The sequence below is a fragment of the Molossus molossus genome, unplaced genomic scaffold (assembly GCF_014108415.1).
Source record: "Molossus molossus isolate mMolMol1 unplaced genomic scaffold, mMolMol1.p scaffold_m16_p_4, whole genome shotgun sequence".
NCBI lineage: Eukaryota > Metazoa > Chordata > Mammalia > Chiroptera > Molossidae > Molossus > Molossus molossus.
In genome coordinates, this window is record NW_023425377.1 from 1,122,962 (window position 1) to 1,143,266 (window position 20,305).

The 20,305-nt window shown below is 60.0% G+C and overlaps 2 protein-coding genes across 4 annotated transcripts in view; both read right to left on the bottom strand.

Moving 5' to 3' along the window:
* The window catches only part of MAD1L1 (mitotic arrest deficient 1 like 1), a 199,305-nt gene extending 188,403 nt beyond the window's left edge, over positions 1-10,902 (bottom strand). For 2 of the 3 annotated variants that reach the window (XM_036240353.1, XM_036240354.1), the window contains exons 1-4: positions 10,878-10,901; positions 7,634-7,795; positions 3,942-4,082; positions 2,473-2,652 (exon numbers count right to left, since the gene is read on the bottom strand). In XM_036240353.1, coding sequence (XP_036096246.1) covers positions 2,473-2,652; positions 3,942-4,082; positions 7,634-7,789 — 477 coding nt within the window. In that variant the 5' untranslated portion in view covers positions 7,790-7,795; positions 10,878-10,901. Of the gene's footprint in view, positions 1-2,472; positions 2,653-3,941; positions 4,083-7,633; positions 7,796-10,877 lie in introns of all 3 variants that reach the window. The other variant, XM_036240352.1, reaches the window with a different exon arrangement.
* Positions 10,903-11,307: 405 nt separating this feature from the next.
* MRM2 (mitochondrial rRNA methyltransferase 2) lies at positions 11,308-20,259 on the bottom strand. The gene is made up of 3 exons (XM_036240365.1): positions 20,215-20,259; positions 15,598-15,887; positions 11,308-12,595 (listed from the first exon to the last, which is right to left on the bottom strand). The coding sequence occupies exons 1-3, from the start codon at positions 20,220-20,222 to the stop codon at positions 12,153-12,155; spliced, it is 741 nt and encodes a 246-aa protein (XP_036096258.1). The 5' UTR covers positions 20,223-20,259; the 3' UTR covers positions 11,308-12,152.
* Positions 20,260-20,305: the final 46 nt, after the last annotated feature.

Below are 20,305 nucleotides of genomic sequence, written 5' to 3' on the forward strand. Positions count from 1 at the left end.
CACAGGGAGTGTCACCTGGCAGTCCCCGGCACCCTCCGCAAACCAGGAGGCCTCCGCACTCGTCACCCGTCCAGCCCAGTGACACCTGGCAGTCCCCGGCACCCTCGCAAACCAGGAGGCCTCTGCACTCGTCACCATCCAGCCCAGTGACACCTGGCAGTCCCCGGCACCCTCGCAAACCAGGAGGCCTCCGCACTCGTCACCCGTCCAGCCCAGTGACACCTGGCAGTCCCCGGCACCCTCGCAAACCAGGAGGCCTCCGCACTCATCACCCGTCCAGCCCAGTGACACCTGGCAGTCCCCGGCACCCTCGCAAACCAGGAGGCCTCCGCACTCGTCACCCGTCCAGCCCAGTGACACCTGGCAGTCCCCGGCACCCTCGCAAACCAGGAGGCCTCCGCACTCGTCACCCGTCCAGCCCAGTGTCACCTGGTAGTCCCCGGCACCTTCCGCAAACCAGGAGGCCTCCGCACTCGTCACCCGTCCAGCCCAGTGACACCTGGCAGTCCCCGGCACCCTCGCAAACCAGGAGGCCTCCGCACTCGTCACCCGTCCAGCCCAGTGACACCTGGCAGTCCCCGGCACCCTCGCAAACCAGGAGGCCTCCGCACTCGTCACCCGTCCAGCCCAGTGACACCTGGCAGTCCCCGGCACCCTCGCAAACCAGGAGGCCTCCGCACTCGTCACCCGTCCAGCCCAGTGACACCTGGCAGTCCCCGGCACCCTCGCAAACCAGGAGGCCTCCGCACTCGTCACCCGTCCAGCCCAGTGACACCTGGCAGTCCCCGGCACCCTCGCAAACCAGGAGGCCTCCGCACTCGTCACCCGTCCAGCCCAGTGACACCTGGCAGTCCCCGGCACCCTCCGCAAACCAGGAGGCCTCCGCACTCGTCACCCGTCCAGCCCAGTGACACCTGGCAGTCCCCGGCACCCTCGCAAACCAGGAGGCCTCCGCACTCGTCACCCGTCCAGCCCAGTGTCACCTGGCAGTCCCCGGCACTCTCGGCAAACCAGGAGGCCTCCGCCCTCGTCGCCCGTCCAGCCCAGGACCATCTAGGGTCAGCACTGCTGCCCCACGTCCCCCGGCAGGCTGACAGGGCTGACACAGGCCCGTGTCCCCCACTCCACTGACCTGCGTGGTCTGCTGCACTACAACAGTGACGACCACTCTGGGAACCACACAGAACGGAGGTACTAACAAATGAGAACATCCTTCAAGAAGTCTTCCTGAATTCAATGCACACAGCACCAGGCACTGTGGGGCGCCAGGGTCAGAGAAGGCTGTGGGGAACCGCAGAGGGTTGGAGCACAGGACCCAGGGCGCAGTGATGAGAGGACGCAGAGGGGCAGTGTGGCTGTGACTACACTGAGTGGCAGGGGAAGGCTTCCCTGAGGAGGCGCAAGTAAGAGAAGAGATGTGTGTGGTCCTGTATCCCAACCGGCCACCGCCTTTCCCACAATGGGCTCCATCCGGCGTCCTCTTTGTAACTTCCGTGGAAGGGTCTCCCCCTCCTGCCCTTCACTGAACAGTATGCAGGCCCCCAGAAGGTCAGATATGGGCAGGAGGGCACCAGCAAGCACACCAAGGGTGAGGGGGCTCTTCTTGAGGCTGATCCAGCCCCTCTCCTGCCCCCATCAGCACCAGAAGACAGATGGACAAAAAACTTATCATGTTCTCCAGTGTTGCCAAGGCAAAAAGCAACTGGGCCTACTCCCCAAGCTGCCCGCAGACACCACCAGTGACCCAGCCCCCCACGGGGTTCCACCTTTTCATTGCAGAGCAGCACAGGGAAGGGGCAGGGAAGGTGAGGAGTCCGATTTCCACCAGCTCCAACAGTGGAGCTGCTTCTAGAGCGTGTGCAGCCTCCAGCTGGAGACCTGAGGACACCACAGCTCACCTGCGCTGTTTCAAAGGTGCTCTCAGATGCTGACAGACACACACGCATGCACACCCACCCCTCCGCTCCTCAGCCCACCCCACTGCAACCCACCTCCCACCCCCACATGCCACTAACAATCAAAGAAACGCAAATCTAGAGGCAAGTACCTACATCCTCTGGGGGGGGGGGCAAGCATTTCCAGGACACACCACCACCTGTGACAGGTCAGACCACAATGGAGCTAGACCACTCAACGTGGCTGTGCCCTCGTGACCCCTCTCTGAGGAATTAACTCCAGATAAAATAACCCCAGAGAAGCAAAAAAGTTGCATGCCCGAAGCTCTCTGCTACAGTGAGCTCGTGCATCAGGGTGTGGGTGCACACAAGAGTCAGAGCACTTGAAAATGACCGAAACAGTCTCACCAACCATTACAAATCAAAATTACAAAGATTAAAAAGAGTTCATCTTATTCACCGAAAACCACAAAATGGAAAGTTAGGGTTTTGCTATGAAGACAATGGAAAGAAATAAAGGCGCAGAATGAAAACCAGGAAAGACTGGCGCTCTGGTGGCGGCGGCGGCGGCCCTCACCTCGCTGGCCTCGGCCAGGCCGTCCTCCTTCTCCCGCAGCTTCTGGTTGGCGGTGTCCAGGCTCTGCTTGCACTGCCTGTTGTGCTCCAGCTGCTCCTTCATCTTCTCTTCCGCCTCCGTCTCCCGCTCCTGAAGCTGCCGAATCCGTGTCAGGAGCTCCTGGTTGCGGTCCACTTCCCGCTGCCAAGAGGGGAGGACCTGGGTAAGCACAGGTTGGAGCAGGGAGGCCCCTTCCATCCTCCCTTGGGCCAGAGAAGACCTGCCAGGAGCCAGGAAAGCCAACAGTACAAGGCTCTAGCCCAGAGACCCTCCAGAGGGCACTCAGAGGTATCACCCAGTGACATCAGTCAATGTGACCATCTGCAGACAGGAGGTGAAGCGTGAAAACCCCAAGCTCAGACTGGACCTTGGAAAGCAGCCTCCAAGCTCTGGCAACACCAGCAGCTTTCGACTGACTGCACACAGACCACCATTACAAGCTGGCATGCCCCTGACCAGGTGCGGACAGGTGGCCTGCAGAAAGGTCAGCTGACCCAGGGCCCCTTCCACCACAAGGGCACCTTATCTCACACAGACCTGCAGAGCCAACCCTCTACCTGAGAGCAAGGGCAGTGCCACCAACCCCACAGTTCCCACAGTCCAATGGCCCCAGTGCTACCTCCCTAACCCTAATAAGGGCATTCCAATACTTGAGAGATGCCCAAGGCCTCTCCCTCCTGCTTCCCACTGGCTTCCCCAAGACTGTCCCTCCTAGGACAACCCAGAACATCAAGCCCCACATCACAGAGAAACACCACTCAGAGCAGCACCAGGGCCAATGCCAAGGCCTAAGTTCCCCGCCCACAGGCCGCACCTCTGGGCTACTGTGCCCACATAACACACCACAGCCAGGAGCCGGTACACCGGATTCAGACACATCCAATCAGCAGCTATTTTTACAGGGACCAGGAAAGCACACAATCATGCCATGTGAATCCAGACGTCCACCCCTGGGGAAGGCACAGAGCCAGGATGCTCTGCCTGGGTGTTAGTGGCACTTCCACATCTCATCAGCACTTACTGAAAACCCTGCAAAGTGCTGCTTATCCAAGCCAAGGAAGCACTAAGTAACAGTGTAACCCTCTGGGTGAGAGGGTTGTGCTTTCCCAGCCTGCTGTGGAAACATGGAGCAGCCCCCAGGCTGGGGTTCTTCACTGAGGCCCTATAACCATTAAGCAAGACCCAGCCTGGACCCAAGACCCCTATGCATCCTGGTGACTTTCTAAGCCTGTCACCCCATGCCACCTGGGATTTCTATCAGATCTGCACCCCAGTTCTTGCGGAGGAAGGGGGAAGCCAGGAGGCCCAGTACTGTGCTGCCCTCCTCGAGGTGAAGCACGGTTGGCATCAGGGCCTGAGAAGGCAGCCTGGCAGCCCAGCGGCCGAGCACTGGGTTTCCCGAGCGCTGAGTGAGCTAGCACCGCACTCACCTCATAGCTCCGGGCACTGGTGCTGGCCGCTCGCTCCAGCTCCACGCGAGCCCTCTTGTGGCTCAGCTGCATCTGCATCTTCTCCCGCTCCACCTGGATGATGTGCGACTTGGACCGGATCTGCTCTGCTCGCTCTTCCAGCTGCCCAGGCCATGCCCGAAGGAAAGACACATCCTCAGTAGCCGCTGCATCAAGCAGGTGAGTGGCTCACTCAGCACTCACTCCCGGCTCACCTGCTCCCAACAAGGCCCATGCTCACCCCAGGGAAGAAGGAGCCACTGGGCCCTGAGCAGGGCGATGGGCTGGGGAAGCAGCAGGTACAGAGAAGAGGATGAAGGTGAAGAGAGGGCGTGTGCTGAGACGACAGTGTGGGGGCTCATTCTAAAAAGGAGGGTTTCTCTTGAAAATGGTTCCCCATTGCTATGTAACAAGCCACCAAACTCAGCAGAGTAAAACCCAGCAACGTAAGCTGTCCGACCTGCAGGTCACAAGGCCAGGCGCACAGCGCTGGGTCTCTGAGCAGTCTGAGATGAACTCAGTGCAGTTGGCTGTGTTCTCATCGGGACCCAGGATCTTCTTCCACACACACACATGGCTGTGGGCCTGAGGTCCCATGTCCCTGCTGGCTGTCAGCATGGGCTGCTCTGGCTCCGAGGCCACCCACATTCCCTGCCATGTGGCCCTCTGCAGCTCCAAAGCCAACCAGGGGGAATCTCCATGTGCGGGTCCCTCTCCTGCTCCACACCTCTGAGCCTCAGTCTCATCTCTCAACCCACTTTTTTTTTTTAATCCTCAACTGAGAGTATTTTTCCATTTATCGTCAGATAGAGTGGGAGGGAGAGAAACAGAAAGAGAAAGATCAATGTGAGAGAGACACATTGATTGGTTGCCTCCCGCACAACCCCAACCAGGGCAGGGGACTGAACCACAACCGAGGTACGTGCCCCTGAGTGGAATCCAACCCACAACTCTTTGGTCAGCAGGCCAATGCTCTAACCTCTGAGCCAAACCGGCCAGGGCTCTCAGCCCACATTTTAAAGAGTCACCTATGTTAACTGATTTGAGATCTTAATTATATTTGCAAATCTCATCGCCACAATACCTAGTTAGTATTTGATTAAATGAAAGAGAGTGTGGCCACCAAGGGCCATCTCAGAAGTCTGCCTCCCACAGATGGCAGGTAAATAAAGGTGAGTTGAGGCCTAGAAGGGCCTCAGACGACACACCCAATGGTTTCAAAGAATCACGGCCTATAAGGGCCTCTTCTTCCAGTGGGTTAGAGTCTGACCGCTCCAGAATGGCCTGCAATCCAGCACACAGATCTCCTGGACACCTAACAGACATGCCAAGTCTCGGGATGCACCCCAGAGACACGGAGTCAAACTTGTCCTTTTAAATATAGTCTCAGGGAAGCACGTGCACATTCAAGTCGGAGAAGCACTGGGCGAGAGCAAATGGTTCTGACTTCAACTAGGGACACTCGGTAGCATCCAGAGACACTGCTGCTGATCGTCACAAGAAGGGTAGTAGTATGGGTGCTAATGGCATCTAGTGGGCAGAGGCCAGGGGTGTTGCTGAATAGCATTCAATGCACAGGAAAGTCCTGCAAAACAAAGAATTATCCAGCCCAAACTGTCAACAGTGCCAAGGATGAGAAACCCAGCCAGAGAAAAGGCATCCTCCCCTACATTCATTGGCGGCCCAAGCCCACACTTCCTTTACCCTCTGATGTTCCTCGCACTTCACTTCCCACCTGTTGACCTAAAGGCTCCTAGCTCTTCCTTCCATCAAACACACTGGCCAGCCCTGTCTCACTCTCTCTGCAGCACCCCAGCTCCAGGGGGCACCAGGCACCACACCACAGGGACCAGGAGTCGCAGAGACATGGGAGCCACGGGCCACATCTTCCTGAAACATTGACTGCATTTGAAAGAAAGTAACTGCCCTGGCTGGTTTGGCTCAGCAGTTAGAGTGTCGGCCTGCAGTCTGGAGAGACCCGGGTTCGGTTCCCACTAAGGGCATGTACCTCGGTTGCAGTTTGTCCCCAGCCCTGGTTGGGTCATGCGGGTGGCAGCCCCTCGATATGTCCCCTTCATGTCAATGTTTCTCTCTCTCTCTCTCTCTCCCCCTCCCACTCTATCTGAACAAGAAATATCAAAAAATGTCCTTGGGTGAGGAAAAAAAAAAAAAAGAAAGTAACTGAAACATTATTTTTATATTTATGCAAGAGCTGATGTGTGACAGAGAAAACTGTAAACACTTTCAAATGGAAACAGGGATCTTATTAAAAGGAGGGAGGAGGAGCCCAGTGGGCAAGAAATACTGATCTCTGCCTCCAAGCTCCCCAGACCTACAGCTGGCGGAGGCACCTAGGAACGAGATGAAGCACCGATGGAAGTCCCGTGACAGTCAGGGCCCCAGCAGGCTCTGTGGCAGCATGACTCTAACCAACTCACTACGGCTTTGTCACTCACTTACTAACCTGTCCAGCACTAGCTGAGAACTGGGGACCTCCAAAATTCTAGATTCTATAGTTCTGACAGAAGGCCAAAAGTTCCCAGGCATCTGCATCAATAAAATTATAACTTTTTTTGAATAGTGGGCAAGCATCACAGTATAATCTATAACCACCATTATTTCACTAAAAAGTATCTTAATACCAAAAACAAAAATAATAAACCTAAGTTCAAAATAAATAACCAAAAAAGGGGAACAACTTAGTCCACTAACAGACATATAGTAATTCAGTTACTCAGCAAATGAGTGCATACGAGCCCCATCAGGGCTCCCCCGTGGGACGCAGGCCGTTATCGCCAGGCGGCGCCAGCAGCGCGGGCAGGCTGACAGGAGAGGAGGAATACAGCAGAGGCCAGGGAGTGCCTGACGCAGCAGACAGTGCGGAGGGGCAGGCACCTGGGCAAGTCTGCAACACCACACCCCCTCCCTCTGTGGATCCAGTGATCCTTCCCCAACTGGGACTGACCCCACAGGAGACCTGACCCCTTTACAACTGTGTCTACTGTGAGCACTGCCAAGAACTTGGAACACAGTGAAATGACACTGTGACCCGAGGGACACTGTTAAGACCGACCGCCCATGGCAGGCTGGATCCAACACCTGCGAACAGCCCGCACTGTCCGAGACGACCTACCCAGTCCTTCGCTCGCGCCCTGGCTTTCCTCCAGGCTGTCCAGGGACCTGTGTTACAACACAGCCTTCCCACGCGTCACACCTTCAAGGTGGCCAGCAGCTGGCTGGACGGCGTGCGGTCGTTCTCCCAGGCAGTGTGGTTTTCCTCGGTCAAATGAGTAAGCCAGCTTTCCCATCCATCACTGGTGTGTGAGCTCATTACCATGGGCACAAGCTGAGCACCAGACCTACTCCATGCTGCTGCTAAGGCAGGGTTTCCAGCCAGGACAGCTCAGGGCCAGACCATGGCTTCCAGCTACCTCCCCGAACTATGAACACTCACCCTGGAGAAATGGAAGACGGCAGCGGGGCCCAGGTTGAGGAAACGACTTGTAATGAAACCAATTTTACCACAGACTAGTTGACATCAACAAGAGTTAAGTCCCTACGGCAGCTCATCAACAGAAATGTCATTCACGGACCCTCAGAACAGGGAAACTGAACCAGCCTATCTGGGGACAGGTGCCTTCCCCCAGAGACCCCTCTTCCCACACGACACCCACCTGCATGCTCTGCTGGTACTGCATCTGCAGAGAACCTGGGGCAGAGGTGGAAGCCTCCAGTCCAGCTCCTCCATCCACTCGCTGAGCAATGAAGTTGTTCAAAGACCTCAGGGAGGACAGGACGGTGGTGTTTTCCCCCAGGTCTTCCATGGCCATGTGTTCCTGGCGGAAGGCAAGGAAGGAGTCACAGTGAGCTTTCCCATACAACTTCTGTTCCAGCTGCCTACAGGAACCTCCCCTCCCCTACTGCTCTCGGAGCCTGAAAATAGTCCAGTGTCCACAGTCACGTTCTCCTGGGTTGACTGAGAGCCCAGACTGCTGCTTTACCAGAGAAGAAATAAGGGGCATAAAAGACCAACGTGCCCCAAGACGCTGACTGTCGGAGTGAGGACCTGCACACCAGCAGGGCAGACAGTCCCCAGGAGGTGTTCAGCAGGCAGGTGCACGTCTCCACAGAAAGCCTGGCTTCTGGGGATCAGGAACAAAGCGCACAGCAGGGGCAATCGGGATGATGCTGACCACACAATGCTGACTTTTTAACAGTGACATTAACAAATGATTACTATTTCCAACCCAGTAAATACCAAAAAGAAAGGTATCTGACGTTTACTGCCGCCAGGACTCCTCGAGCCTCCCTTTCCTCATTGGTGAACTGACATGAAACCTGCCTTGCCAAGTGGCTGCGAAGATCAGAGTCCCGTGTTCTGAAGCAGCAAAAAGCACAACTGCCGCCTAACAGGTTAACTACCATTCTGCTTGTGTGCTGACACGAGGAGAACTGAGGCTGGAACCCGGGTGTGCCTGGCTCCGTAGGTCGCGTGTGCTCCACGGGCCAACGCAGAAAGGCTAAGGACACGCAGCAGCAAAGAACCCGCATCCCCAAACCTGGGCTTCCTCTGGCCTCACACCAGCCCAGCGAGCCAAGGTGCAGAGCGGCGCAGGCAGTCAGCAGCCTGAAGGAGTGACTCCCCGTGGGTGATTACTCTTTCCCCTTAGGAGAAACTGCTCCAGCAGATTTCCCCTAAGTATTCGACTGAAAACACCTCTTCCGGCCCCACCCCACACCCCCAAAATAACCAAAAAGTGCGGAATCTTACTTTGATTCGGGATTTCCCACGTAACCCGGCACGCCTGCCCCTGCACAACGCAGCTGTTCTCTCCACCTCTCCGACTACAGAGGGAAATGGCCCGAGGAGAGAACAGAACTGGCACTCCCAGGGCTGTGGGCCTCGAGGATACAGGCCTGCGGGCGGGAGGCAGCAGAGCTAATCCTTCCATCTGCCGGGATTAGACCAGGGTCATCCTTCCCATCCCATGATGGGAAATTGAGCCAATATATCCTCTCCCAAGATGCCATCCCTCTAAGAACTGAAGCACGTAATACACTAGAAAGAAAAGAGCGTGCACATTTTCGGCTGCCTGGAACTAAGCCACTCCACAAGGCATGTGATAAGGCCGCGGCTCAAACTCCATCCTCTTTATCCAAGAGACTTCAATCTGCCAGCAACCCAACCACTGAATCCCAACCGCTGTCAACGGAACCCTGAGCTGGGAGTGCAAAGCTCACCGCCTCTCCACTGCCCTTCTGGTCCTTGGCGAAAGGACAACTGCTGAAACCTAGAGACCTCAAGGTCACTCACCACCCGGCCACACCGCCTCGCACCTCGGGTAAGTCCACCACAGGCTTTGGCAGCTTTCTCTAAACTCATTGCTCTGCCAGCTACCAGGTGAGACTCGGCAAGTCCCTCCCATCTTTCCACGGGTAGGGAGTAGTAGCCACTCCGACTTCTCCCCTGCTCAGGAGGTGCAGTTGGCAGTGCCCGGTGCATCTCCCCACCCCCAGTTTCAGGGCCCCCTGAAGTGCCCAGGCGGTGAAGAACCCTCCTCCCCCTCTTCCTAGGCTACTGCAGCCCCTCACAGCTCAGCCTCCAGGGCACGGGCCTGTGCAGCCGCTCCTTCTCCCACAGAAGCCTCCAGGGACCTGCAGGGGGGCTGAGGGTAGCTGGGGCAGGGGCTGGCCCCGGCTCAGGGCAGCAGGGACCAGAGGGGCGGGCAGAGACCCTGGACACGGTGGGGAGCCGGGGGCAAAGAACAGGGTAGCAGGTACGGAGGAGAGAGAGGTGGAATAGAGAAGAGGGGACAGAGGAGGGGGGTTTCAGAGACAGAAGATGGGGGTTTGGAGCAGAGTGAGGGAGGGGCGCCGCGTCAGAGCGCAGGAGCTGGAGAAGGACAGAGGGGGCGGTGCCCCGCCTCGGCCTCAGTGGGCAGCCAGACCCGGACCCCGACCCCTGGAGCCGCCCGCTGCACAACCCTCCAGTCCCCGTATCAGCCCACCCCAGGGACCCCCACCTTGCCCGGCCCCCGGACCTGGACCCGCAGCCCCCGGCCCCGCACCTCGCCCGGCCCCGCACCTCGCCCGGCCCCGGCCCCGCAGCCCCCGGCCCCGCACCTCGCCTGGCCGCCGGACCCGCACCTCGCCCGACCCGGACCCGGACCCGCAGCCCCCGGCCCCGCAGCCCCCGGCCCCGGCCCCGCACCTCGCCCGGCCCCGGCCCCGCAGCCCCCGGCCCCGCACCTCGCCCGGACCTGGACCCGCAGCCCCCGGCCCCGCACCTCGCCCGGCCCCGGCCCCGCAGCCCCCGGCCCCGCACCTCGCCCGGACCTGGACCCGCAGCCCCCGGCCCCGCACCTCGCCCGGCCCCGGCCCCGCAGCCTCCAGACCCGCACCTCGCCCGGCCCCGGCCCCGCAGCCCCCGGCCCCGCACCTCGCCCGGCCCCGGCCCCGCCGCCCCCGGACCGTCACCTCGCCTGGCCGCCGGACCCGCACCTCGCCCGACCCGGACCCGGACCCGCAGCCGCCAGACCCGCACCTCGCCCGGCCCCGGCCCCGCAGCCCCCGGCCCCGCACCTCGCCCGGACCTGGACCCGCAGCCCCCGGCCCCGCACCTCGCCCGGCCCCGGCCCCGCAGCCTCCAGACCCGCACCTCGCCCGGCCCCGGCCCCGCAGCCCCCGGCCCCGCACCTCGCCCGGCCCCGGCCCCGCAGCCCCCGGACCGTCACCTCGCCTGGCCGCCGGACCCGCACCTCGCCCGACCCGGACCCGGACCCGCAGCCGCCAGACCCGCACCTCGACCGGCCCCCGGACCCGCAGCCCTCGGACCCCCAACTCGCCCGACCCCGGACCCGCATCCCCTGGACCCGCACCTCACCTGGTGCCCGGACCCCCACCCCGCCCGGCCCTCACCTCGACCGGCCCAGTCAGCCCGCTGCCGCCGCTCAGATCTCCCTCCTCTCCGCCCGCGTCTCGCGAGACCTGCGCTGTGCTCTCGCGAGACCCGGAGGAGGCGGGGCCGCGGATCGTCCAACTGCGGTCTGCGCAGCGGCCGCGCCGGCAGGCTCAGCGTCGGCTCCCGGGCCGCGCGCCCCACGCAGGACGCGTCCCACGGGACGGCTGCCTCGCACCGCGCCGTGTGGGTGGCACCGCCCAGCCTCCCGAGACCTTGCTGGCCCGGATGCCCTGAATTCTCGCGGCCCTTCGCTTTCCCCGGGGCCGCCCGGAATGAGCCGCCTGGGTCAGCGCGGGGCTGGCGTCCACGCTCCAGCCCGCCCCCGCAGGCTGCCGGCCCCCGGCCCCCCGGCCCCCCGGCCCCCCGGCAGCCGTCTTCCCGAAGACGAACTGAAGGGCCCGGGGGGAGCAGGTGGGCGAGCGGGACTAAGGTTCCCGGACTTAGCTAGCGGACCACCCCCGAACCGGAGAGCAGGCTGAAGGCGGCCCGGCCTGCCGTCCACTCGGCCTAGGGCTGCCGTGGAGGCTGGTCCTGGGGGTCCGACCGCCCCAGCAGTCGTCAGCCCTTCTGGGGGAGGAGCCCGCCGCCGGGACGCGGCTTTGAAGAGCGCAGTCTGGAGCCCAACCCGAAAGCATGGAAATCCCTTCGGATGACAGCCTGTCTCGTTTCCTAAAGCGGCCGCAAGTCGCAGGAGACCCGAGGGAAAGAAATGGACACACTGCTCCCGTGCGGCAATACCTTTACTGTCCAGGGAGCCTGGAACACACCCGCCCCAGCAGCCTCCCCTAACTGCTGACCAAGGAGTGCTGCCAGGTCATTCACCGGACGTGCGGAATGAATCCCGACTGAAATTTCACATTTTTCTACGTTATACTGTGGAGCCAAAATCACAACGGGAAAGCTGTGAGGTTCCTGGAGCGACCTGGGGACCTGCTCTGACACTAGCCCAGTCTGAAGGAGGAGACCAGGGCAGGAAGGTGTGTCCCTCTGCCTCCCTCCCCAGCCTGTCTCCTCCTTTTATCTTTCTCATGAGAACTTTCTCTACACAGATCACGTGACAGACCGATTTTTATCATGGCTACTGAATACAGTTTATCCTCTTTTTGGTTTAAAAAAAGGTCCCCCACTGGTCCTGCCCGCTGCATCCCAGGGCAAGCCCGGGCCTCCCCAGCCACATTCAGAAGAGTGAGGGCTACACTTGCAGTGAAGAGGACCAGAAACGGCCAAAAAGCTCAGCCCTTCACAGACCACTTTGCTCTGCGGTACTGTGTGGCCAAGAGGTACACCTCTGATGATTCTTTCCTGCTGGCTTCAGGTTTCAGGGTCCTCGTGTTCTGGAATTCCTCTGTCAGTCTCTTCTGTAACCGGGGGCTTTGACTTCCAGCCCAGGTCTTACAAAGCAATGTCCCCCCAGGGTGCAGGATGTCGGGAGCCAGGTCCAGAAGGGACAAGCACAGGCCAATGAGCCTGTCGTGATCCAGGCCCCGGATCCCTGTGGCGTTGGGTGCCATGTCACTCAGAATCACATCTGCTCTCCCGCCAGGAAGCAGTTCTTGGATTCTCTGGAAGGTTCCTGGGTCAGTCACATCAGCAGGGCATAAAAATGTTGCTCCTTCCAGGGGCGATATGTGAAGAAGATCAACCCCGAGCACAAAGCCAACAGGACTGCTGGGATCTAAGGAAGAAACAGTGAACAGATTACTTACTCACACCCTGATTCTTCCCACAGAAGTCCATGACCCAAAGGAACGAAACAGGACCTAGGAAGAGCTCACGTGCAAACGGTGCACACGGGCCTCTTCTCACTTCCTGTGCAGTCTACAAGGGCACAAGTCGGGGGGTGGGGGGGCTTCACTCTGCATCTGAGGAAACGGGCCCAGAGAGGCTGACTGCCCCAGAGCGAAAGGCAGACCTGGGCCACAACCCGACTTGTCTCCCGCTCTGATGTCATTTCATTTCATTCCCCAAAGCTGTGCTCCGTGAGGGTCCTTACCTCTGATGACGTAAAATAGAAAATGATACACTAGCACAAGAGGTGCCTCTGGGTTAAATAAAAAATCCGTTCCACAGCTTCAGACACACTCTTAGGAAACGAGCTGAGATTTGGGGGAACGGCAGGTGCAAAATAAGGTCCAAAGTGGACTCCTCGCCCGTATCTGAGTGCCACCAGTTGTGAGGTAAAAAGATGTCACTGTTCCACCCTGGCCAGTTTGGCTCAGCGGTTAGAGCGTCGGCCTGCGGTCCTGAGAGACCCGGGTTCGGTTCCCGCTAAGGGCACGTACCTTGGTTGCAGTTTGTCCCCGGCCCTGGTTGGTCGTGCGGGTGGCAGCCACTCGATGTGTCCCTTTCACGTCGATGTTTCTCTTTCTCTCTCTCCCTCCCACACTCTATCTGAACAAAAAATAGAAAAAATGTCCTCGGGTGAGGATAAAAAAAAAAAAAAGATGTCACTGTTCCACATTACCAAAAACAGCACCTTCTGCGCCCCCTCCTCAGGCTGCACCCCATCCAAAGCCCCCTCCTCACAAGCCCTGGCATCCCCTCCCTCCCCTGAGTTTGCTCTGCTGACACAGGTCAGGACCAGGTTAAGGGCACAGTCTCAGATTTGCTAGTTCAGCCTGTTTACTAAGAAGGCCGTTCCACGGGGAGAAGCGACGTGTGTTTTATCTCTATCGAAAAGTAGCCCTGGCCAGTTTGGCTCAGCGGTTGGAGCATCGCCTACGGACCAGAGAGTCCCGGGTTCAGTTCCTGCTAGGGGCACGTACCAAAAATAAATAAATAAATAAATAAATAAATAAAGTAGAAGGCTACGGACTTTGCAGAGCACCTCGCCTCTCAAAAGCCAGAGCTCTGCATCTCAGCCCTGGAAGTGGGGCAGTTGCCATCTCCATCTCATTTCGTGCACTGTGCCCTCTCCTTGAACGCCCCATTGGTCAGACCATCTCAGGGAGTGTCCACTGAAGGCCAATGGCTTTGGGTGCAGTTGGGCAACTTCTGGGAGAAAAAGAAAGCGAGTCACACACTCTGCTTCCACTCCTCCCCGCGAGCTCAGCGTGGCCACCCTCCTGGTCCTCCTGAAGAGCCCTCAGGGGCTAGACCTTCTGCAGGTCACTACATTCTTGTGAGACAAATGGGCACGAACATCCCCACTCTAAGGTGCTTGGGAGAGATCTTTGTGAACTGTCACAAATGTCACATAACGCTAGTGCATGTGGCCCCCCGCCTCTAAAGCAGGAAGTATAATAGGCAAGGACGCTCACTGCAGCATTGAGATCCAGTGCCCCAGAGGAGGGGACAGTACCCCCAATACCTGTTCAAAAAGATGACACCTTTTTCCAAGTTGTATGGGTGTTGGTTTACCTATTTATTAATCGGGAACCTTTTTAAAATATGTATTTTTTTCTTTATTGATGTTAGAGACAGACAGGAAGGGAGAGAGAGACAGAAACATTGATGAAAGAGAACATTGATTGGCTGCCTCCTGCATGCCCCTCACTGGGGATCGGGCCCACAACCTGGGCATGTGCCCTGACCAGGAATCAAACTGGCAACCTCTTGGTGCAGGGTCGACGCTCAACCACTGAGCCACACCAGCCAAGCCAGGGGAACCATTTTTTTTTTTTTTTTTATCCTCACCTGAGGACATTTTTCCATTTTTTGTTCAGGTAGAGTGGGAGGGAGGGAGAAGAACAGAGAGAGAGAGAAACATCGATGTGAAAGGGACACATCGAGTGGCTGCCACCCGCACGACCGACCAGGGCCGGGGACAAACTGCAACCGAGTACGTGCCCTTAGCGGGAACCGAACCCGGGTCTCTCTGGACCGCAGGCCGACGCTCTAACCGCTGAGCCAAACCGGCCAGGGCAGGGGAACCATTTTTATATAAAAAACCTTTGGAAGCCCTGGCCACTGTGACTTAGTTGGTTGGGCATAGTCCTGTGCACCAAAAGATCACTAGTGCATGTGGCCCTAGTGGTTCGATTCCCATTCAGGCACATTCCCGGGTTTCGTGTTCAATCTTCGGTCGGGGTGTATGTGGGAGGCAACCAATCATTGTTCTCTCTCACATCGATGTTTCCCTTTCCCTCCCTCTCTCTCTCTCTCTCTCCTTTACCCTCTCTCTAAAATCAATAAATATATCCTCAGGTGAGGATTAACAAGCAAAACAAAAAACCTTTGACAAAACCATAAACTATGAAAGATAAAAGCTGAGTCCCTCGGGTGGCGCTGGAGTTGAGAATCTCGGGCCCCAGCCGCAAGAGCTGAGCAGCCCCAGTGGGACCTCCGGAGACCGAGGGCTTCAGGAACCAGGGCCTAGACACCTGTGGGCGCTGTCTCGGAAAGACAACGCACCAAAGAGCTCTACTAAGGGTCGCCAGCAGCAAGACGGGAGTAATAGCATTCTGGGAAAACGTGTATGTACAGCACCATGCACGCAAAACCAACTCTGGAAGGATGCACACCAACAGAGAAGTGGGTGTGACTCGAGGCACTTTTAATTATCACTGTATCTTTCTACCAAGTCCTTCATTCAGAGAATGTCAGTGTCCCACCTTTATCAGTATTACTACTAAACCAACTCAGATGGCTCCGCCTTCAGAAAGCGGCTCAACTGCTCCCTGTCCTCTGGCTCATGGCATCTACATCACGCTGGCCCTAAGTCACAGGAGACCGTACCTGTGCCTGCAGCGTTGACTCTCTGCACAGCCACCTGGCTCCACGCCCCAGGGGCCGCCCCGCAGTCTAACACCCGGAGGCCAGGCCGCAGGATCCGGTGCTTCGCGTCCACCTCCAGAAGTTTGAAGGCGCTACGACACCGATAACTCTCCACCTTCGCAGCTTTCACAAACGGGTCCTTCAAGTGCCTCGTCAGCCACAGGTGCTCCGCACTGGTCCGAGCCTTGTAGTGACTCCCAGCAGTGTGGAACCTGTGTCGCTGCAGGGAAGCACGCACCAGCTTCCAGGACCTGATGAGGGAAAGGGAGCAGGCAATGGGCATCACACAGCCCCAAGTCCTGAGCTCAGCAGGGGCCCTCAGTGTAACCATGCATTTTCACAGATGGGGTACGGCAGCCCAAGAGAGGAGGCAACTTGACAAAGCCACAGCCAGAAAGCAGGTGTATGGACAGAACTGTGATCCCCCAAAATTCATGTTGAAGTCCTAACACCCAGTACCTCAAAATGTGACTGGTCTTTAAGCAGATAATGAAGTAAAAATGAGGTCACATGGGAGGGCCCTAATCCAATAGGACTGGTGTCCTTATAAGAGACTAGGACACACAGGCACAGAGGGACGACCACCTGAGGACACAGGAAGGAGACAGGCCTCAGAAGAAACCAGCCCTGCTGACACCTTGATTTCGGACTGCTCACCGCCAGCCCCGAGACAATACATTTCTGCTGCTAAAGCCCCCAGGCTGCGTGCCTGGTTCTGGCAGCCCAAGCAGACTGACACAGCTACCTGCAGTCCAGAAGTGTTTTGCCCTGGCTGGGTAGCTCGGGTGGTTAGCGCATCATCCCGATAGGCCAAGGTTGTGGGTTCAATCCCCAGCAGGGACATGTTCAAGAACCAACCAATGAATATATCAATAAGTGGAACAACAAATTGATGTTTCTCTCCCTCTCTCTCAAAATCATTCAATAGATTTTTTAAAATAAGTGTTTTTCCTCTCCTAAAGTTTTCTCTGTAAGGAAAACTCAGACATCAGCGACAGTGACCTTGTTTGTGTCAACCAAGATCTTCCCAGTACTGGTTAACAGTACTGATAAAGTTAGTGAAAGATACATTCTTCCCCACCTGGCACAACTTTTCACTAGGCGGCCAGTCTGCGAAAAGCCCCACGAGGACAAGTCCTCCCTTCTACTTGGTTCCTGGGTAAGCAAGTTCAGTGGTTAGCTGAGCCTGACCTTCATTCACATTTCTTAACAAAACTGAATCTACTTGTGTGAATGGTTGAAAGGCAAGTTCCAGTCTCTTTGGAAAAGTGAGGTTTGTAAAGGTTCAGCGACTGCCAGGAGCTATCCAAACCTGCCTATCCCTCAGACCTACAAAATAGGTTCCATATCCATTTTTCTGATGAAAAAAAATCTACCATTATCCCCACTGCTCCAGGCCAAAGCCCCTTCAACACCAGAGCACTTTGACCAGTTCTGGAGACAATAACTCAGGAATCCCGGCCTTCAGATGACAGAAGGGGTCTCATGGGGAGAGGGCACAGAGTGGACCTGGGTGCCAGAACCAATCCCAGCGGGGAGGGGTGGAGAGTGGAGTTACACAAACATATCCCGATTTGGGCAGCTGACCTCTGACCTCCTCCAGCCCCATCCCACATCCTGGATTCAGCCTCATCAGCCTCTATTCTCAGAAGCCCTGTGTCACAGCCTTCAGGCCCGAAGTACACTTCGAAAGCTTCACCTCTACCTGCAGGGCCACCTCTCCTGCCCCCTCCTCTCTACCTGCAGGGCCTCCTCGCCTGCCCCTCCTCTCTACCTGCAGGGCCTCCTCGCCTGCCCCTCCTCTCTACCTGCAGGGCCACCTCTCCTGCCCCCTCCTCTCTACCTGCAGGGCCACCTCGCCTGCCCCCTCCTCTACCTGCAGGGCCACCTCGCCTGCCCCCTCCTACCTGCAGGGCCTCCTCGCCTGCCCCTCCTCTACCTGCAGGGCCACCTCGCCTGCCCCCTCCTCTCTACCTGCAGGGCCTCCTCGCCTGCCCCTCCTCTACCTGCAGGGCCTCCTCGCCTGCCCCTCCTCTCTACCTGCAGGGCCACCTCGCCTGCCCCTCCTCTCTACCTGCAGGGCCACCTCGCCTGCCCCTCCTCTCTACCTGCAGGGCCACCTCGCCTGCCCCTCCTCTCTCTCTCTACCTGCAGGGCCATCTCGCCTGCCCCTTCTCTCTCTCTCTACCTGCAGGGCCACCTCGCCTGCCCCCTCCTCTCTACCTGCAGGGCCACCTCGCCTGCCCCTCCTCTCTACCTGCAGGGCCACCTCGCCTGCCCCTCCTCTCTACCTGCAGGGCCACCTCGTCTGCCCCTCCTCTCTACCTGCAGGGCCACCTCGCCTGCCCCTCCTCTCTACCTGCAGGGCCACCTCACCTGCCCCCTCCTCTCTACCTGCAGGGCCACCTCGCCTGCCCCTCCTCTCTACCTGCAGGGGCCACCTCGCCTGCCCCCTCCTCTACCTGCAGGGGCCACCTCGCCTGCCCCCTCCTCTCTACCTGCAGGGCCACCTCGCCTGCCCCTCCTCTCTCTCTCTACCTGCAGGGCCACCTCGCCTGCCCCCTCCTCTATACCTGCAGGGCCACCTCGCCTGCCCCCTCCTCTCTACCTGCAGGGCCACCTCGCCTGCCCCTCCTCTCTACCTGCAGGGCCACCTCGCCTGCCCCTCCTCTCTACCTGCAGGGCCACCTCGCCTGCCCCTCCTCTCTACCTGCAGGGCCACCTCGCCTGCCCCTCCTCTCTACCTGCAGGGCCACCTCGCCTGCCCCCTCCTCTACCTGCAGGGCCACCTCGCCTGCCCCCTCCTCTACCTGCAGGGCCACCTCGCCTGCCCCCTCCTCTCTACCTGCAGGGCCACCTCGCCTGCCCCTCCTCTCTACCTGCAGGGCCACCTCACCTGCCCCTCCTCTCTACCTGCAGGGCCACCTCGCCTGCCCCCTCCTCTCTACCTGCAGGGTCACCTCGCCTGCCCCTCCTCTCTACCTGCAGGGGCCACCTCTCCTGCCCCCTCCTCTACCTGCAGGGCCACCTCGCCTGCCCCCTCCTCTACCTGCAGGGCCACCTCGCCTGCCCCTCCTCTCTACCTGCAGGGCCACCTCGCCTGCCCCCTCCTCTACCTGCAGGGCCACCTCGCCTGCCCCCTCCTCTACCTGCAGGGCCACCTCGCCTGCCCCTCCTCTCTACCTGCAGGGCCTCCTCGCCTGCCCCTCCTCTCTCTCTCTACCTGCAGGGCCACCTCGCCTGCCCCCTCCTCTATACCTGCAGGGCCACCTCGCCTGCCCCCTCCTCTCTACCTGCAGGGCCACCTCGCCTGCCCCTCCTCTCTACCTGCAGGGCCACCTCGCCTGCCCCTCCTCTCTACCTGCAGGGCCACCTCGCCTGCCCCCTCCTCTCTACCTGCAGGGCCACCTCGCCTGCCCCCTCCTCTACCTGCAGGGGCCACCTCTCCTGCCCCTCCTCTCTACCTGCAGGGCCACCTCGCCTGCCCCTCCTCTTCCTAAAACCCGGCACAGCTCTCTGCCTGCCCGCTGCCCCTCAGAGCCTCGCCGATTGTTCGCTTCGTGTTCGCAGCCCTCCTCCAGGCAGCTGGCCAAGAGCGGACCGACTCAAGAACAGGGCGGAGGTGGGAACTGTGTCCCTTAGGACGAGGACACCGGGGTGGGGGGGCCGCGGCCACTCCCACGACTCACCCCCCGCCACCGCCCGGCTCACCCCGCCATAGGACCCCCCGCCGCCCCGCTCACCCCGCCATAGGACCCCCCGCCGCCCCGCTCACCCCGCCATAGGACCCCCCGCCGCCCCGCTCACCCCGCCATAGGACCCCCCCCCCGCCCCGCTCACCCCGCCATAGGACCCCCCGCCGCCCCGCTCACCCCGCCATAGGACCCCCCCCGCCCCGCTCACCCCGCCATAGGACCCCCCCCCGCCCCGCTCACCCCGCCATAGGACCCCCCGCCGCCCCGCTCACCCCCGCCATAGGACCCCCCGCCGCCCCGCTCACCCCGCCATAGGATCCCCCGCCGCCCCGCTCACCCCCCCATAGGGCCCCCCCGCCGCCCGCTCACCCCGCAATAGGACCCCCCGCCGCCCCGCTCACCCCGCCATAGGACCCCCCCCGCCCCGCTCACCCCGCCATAGGACCCCCCCCCCGCCCCGCTCACCCCGCCATAGGACCCCCCGCCGCCCCGCTCACCCCGCCATAGGACCCCCCCCCGCCCCGCTCACCCCGCCATAGGACCCCCCCGCCGCCCCGCTCACCCCGCCATAGGACCCCCCCCCGCCCCGCTCACCCCGCCATAGGACCCCCCCCCGCCCCGCTCACCCCGCCATAGGACCCCCCGCCGCCCCGCTCACCCCGCCATAGGACCCCCCGCCGCCCCGCTCACCCCGCCATAGGATCCCCCGCCGCCCCGCTCACCCCGCCATAGGACCCCCCGCCGCCCCGCTCACCCCGCCATAGGACCCCCCCGCCGCCCCGCTCACCCCGCCATAGGACCCCCCGCCGCCCCGCTCACCCCGCCATAGGACCCCCCGCCGCCCCGCTCACCCCGCCATAGGACCCCCCGCCGCCCCGCTCACCCCGCCATAGGACGACCTCGCCCAGCTCGAGCCGCCGGAAGTGCCGGCTCCGCTTCCGGCTCGAGGTCACGCCCCCCGGAAGCAGCGTGCT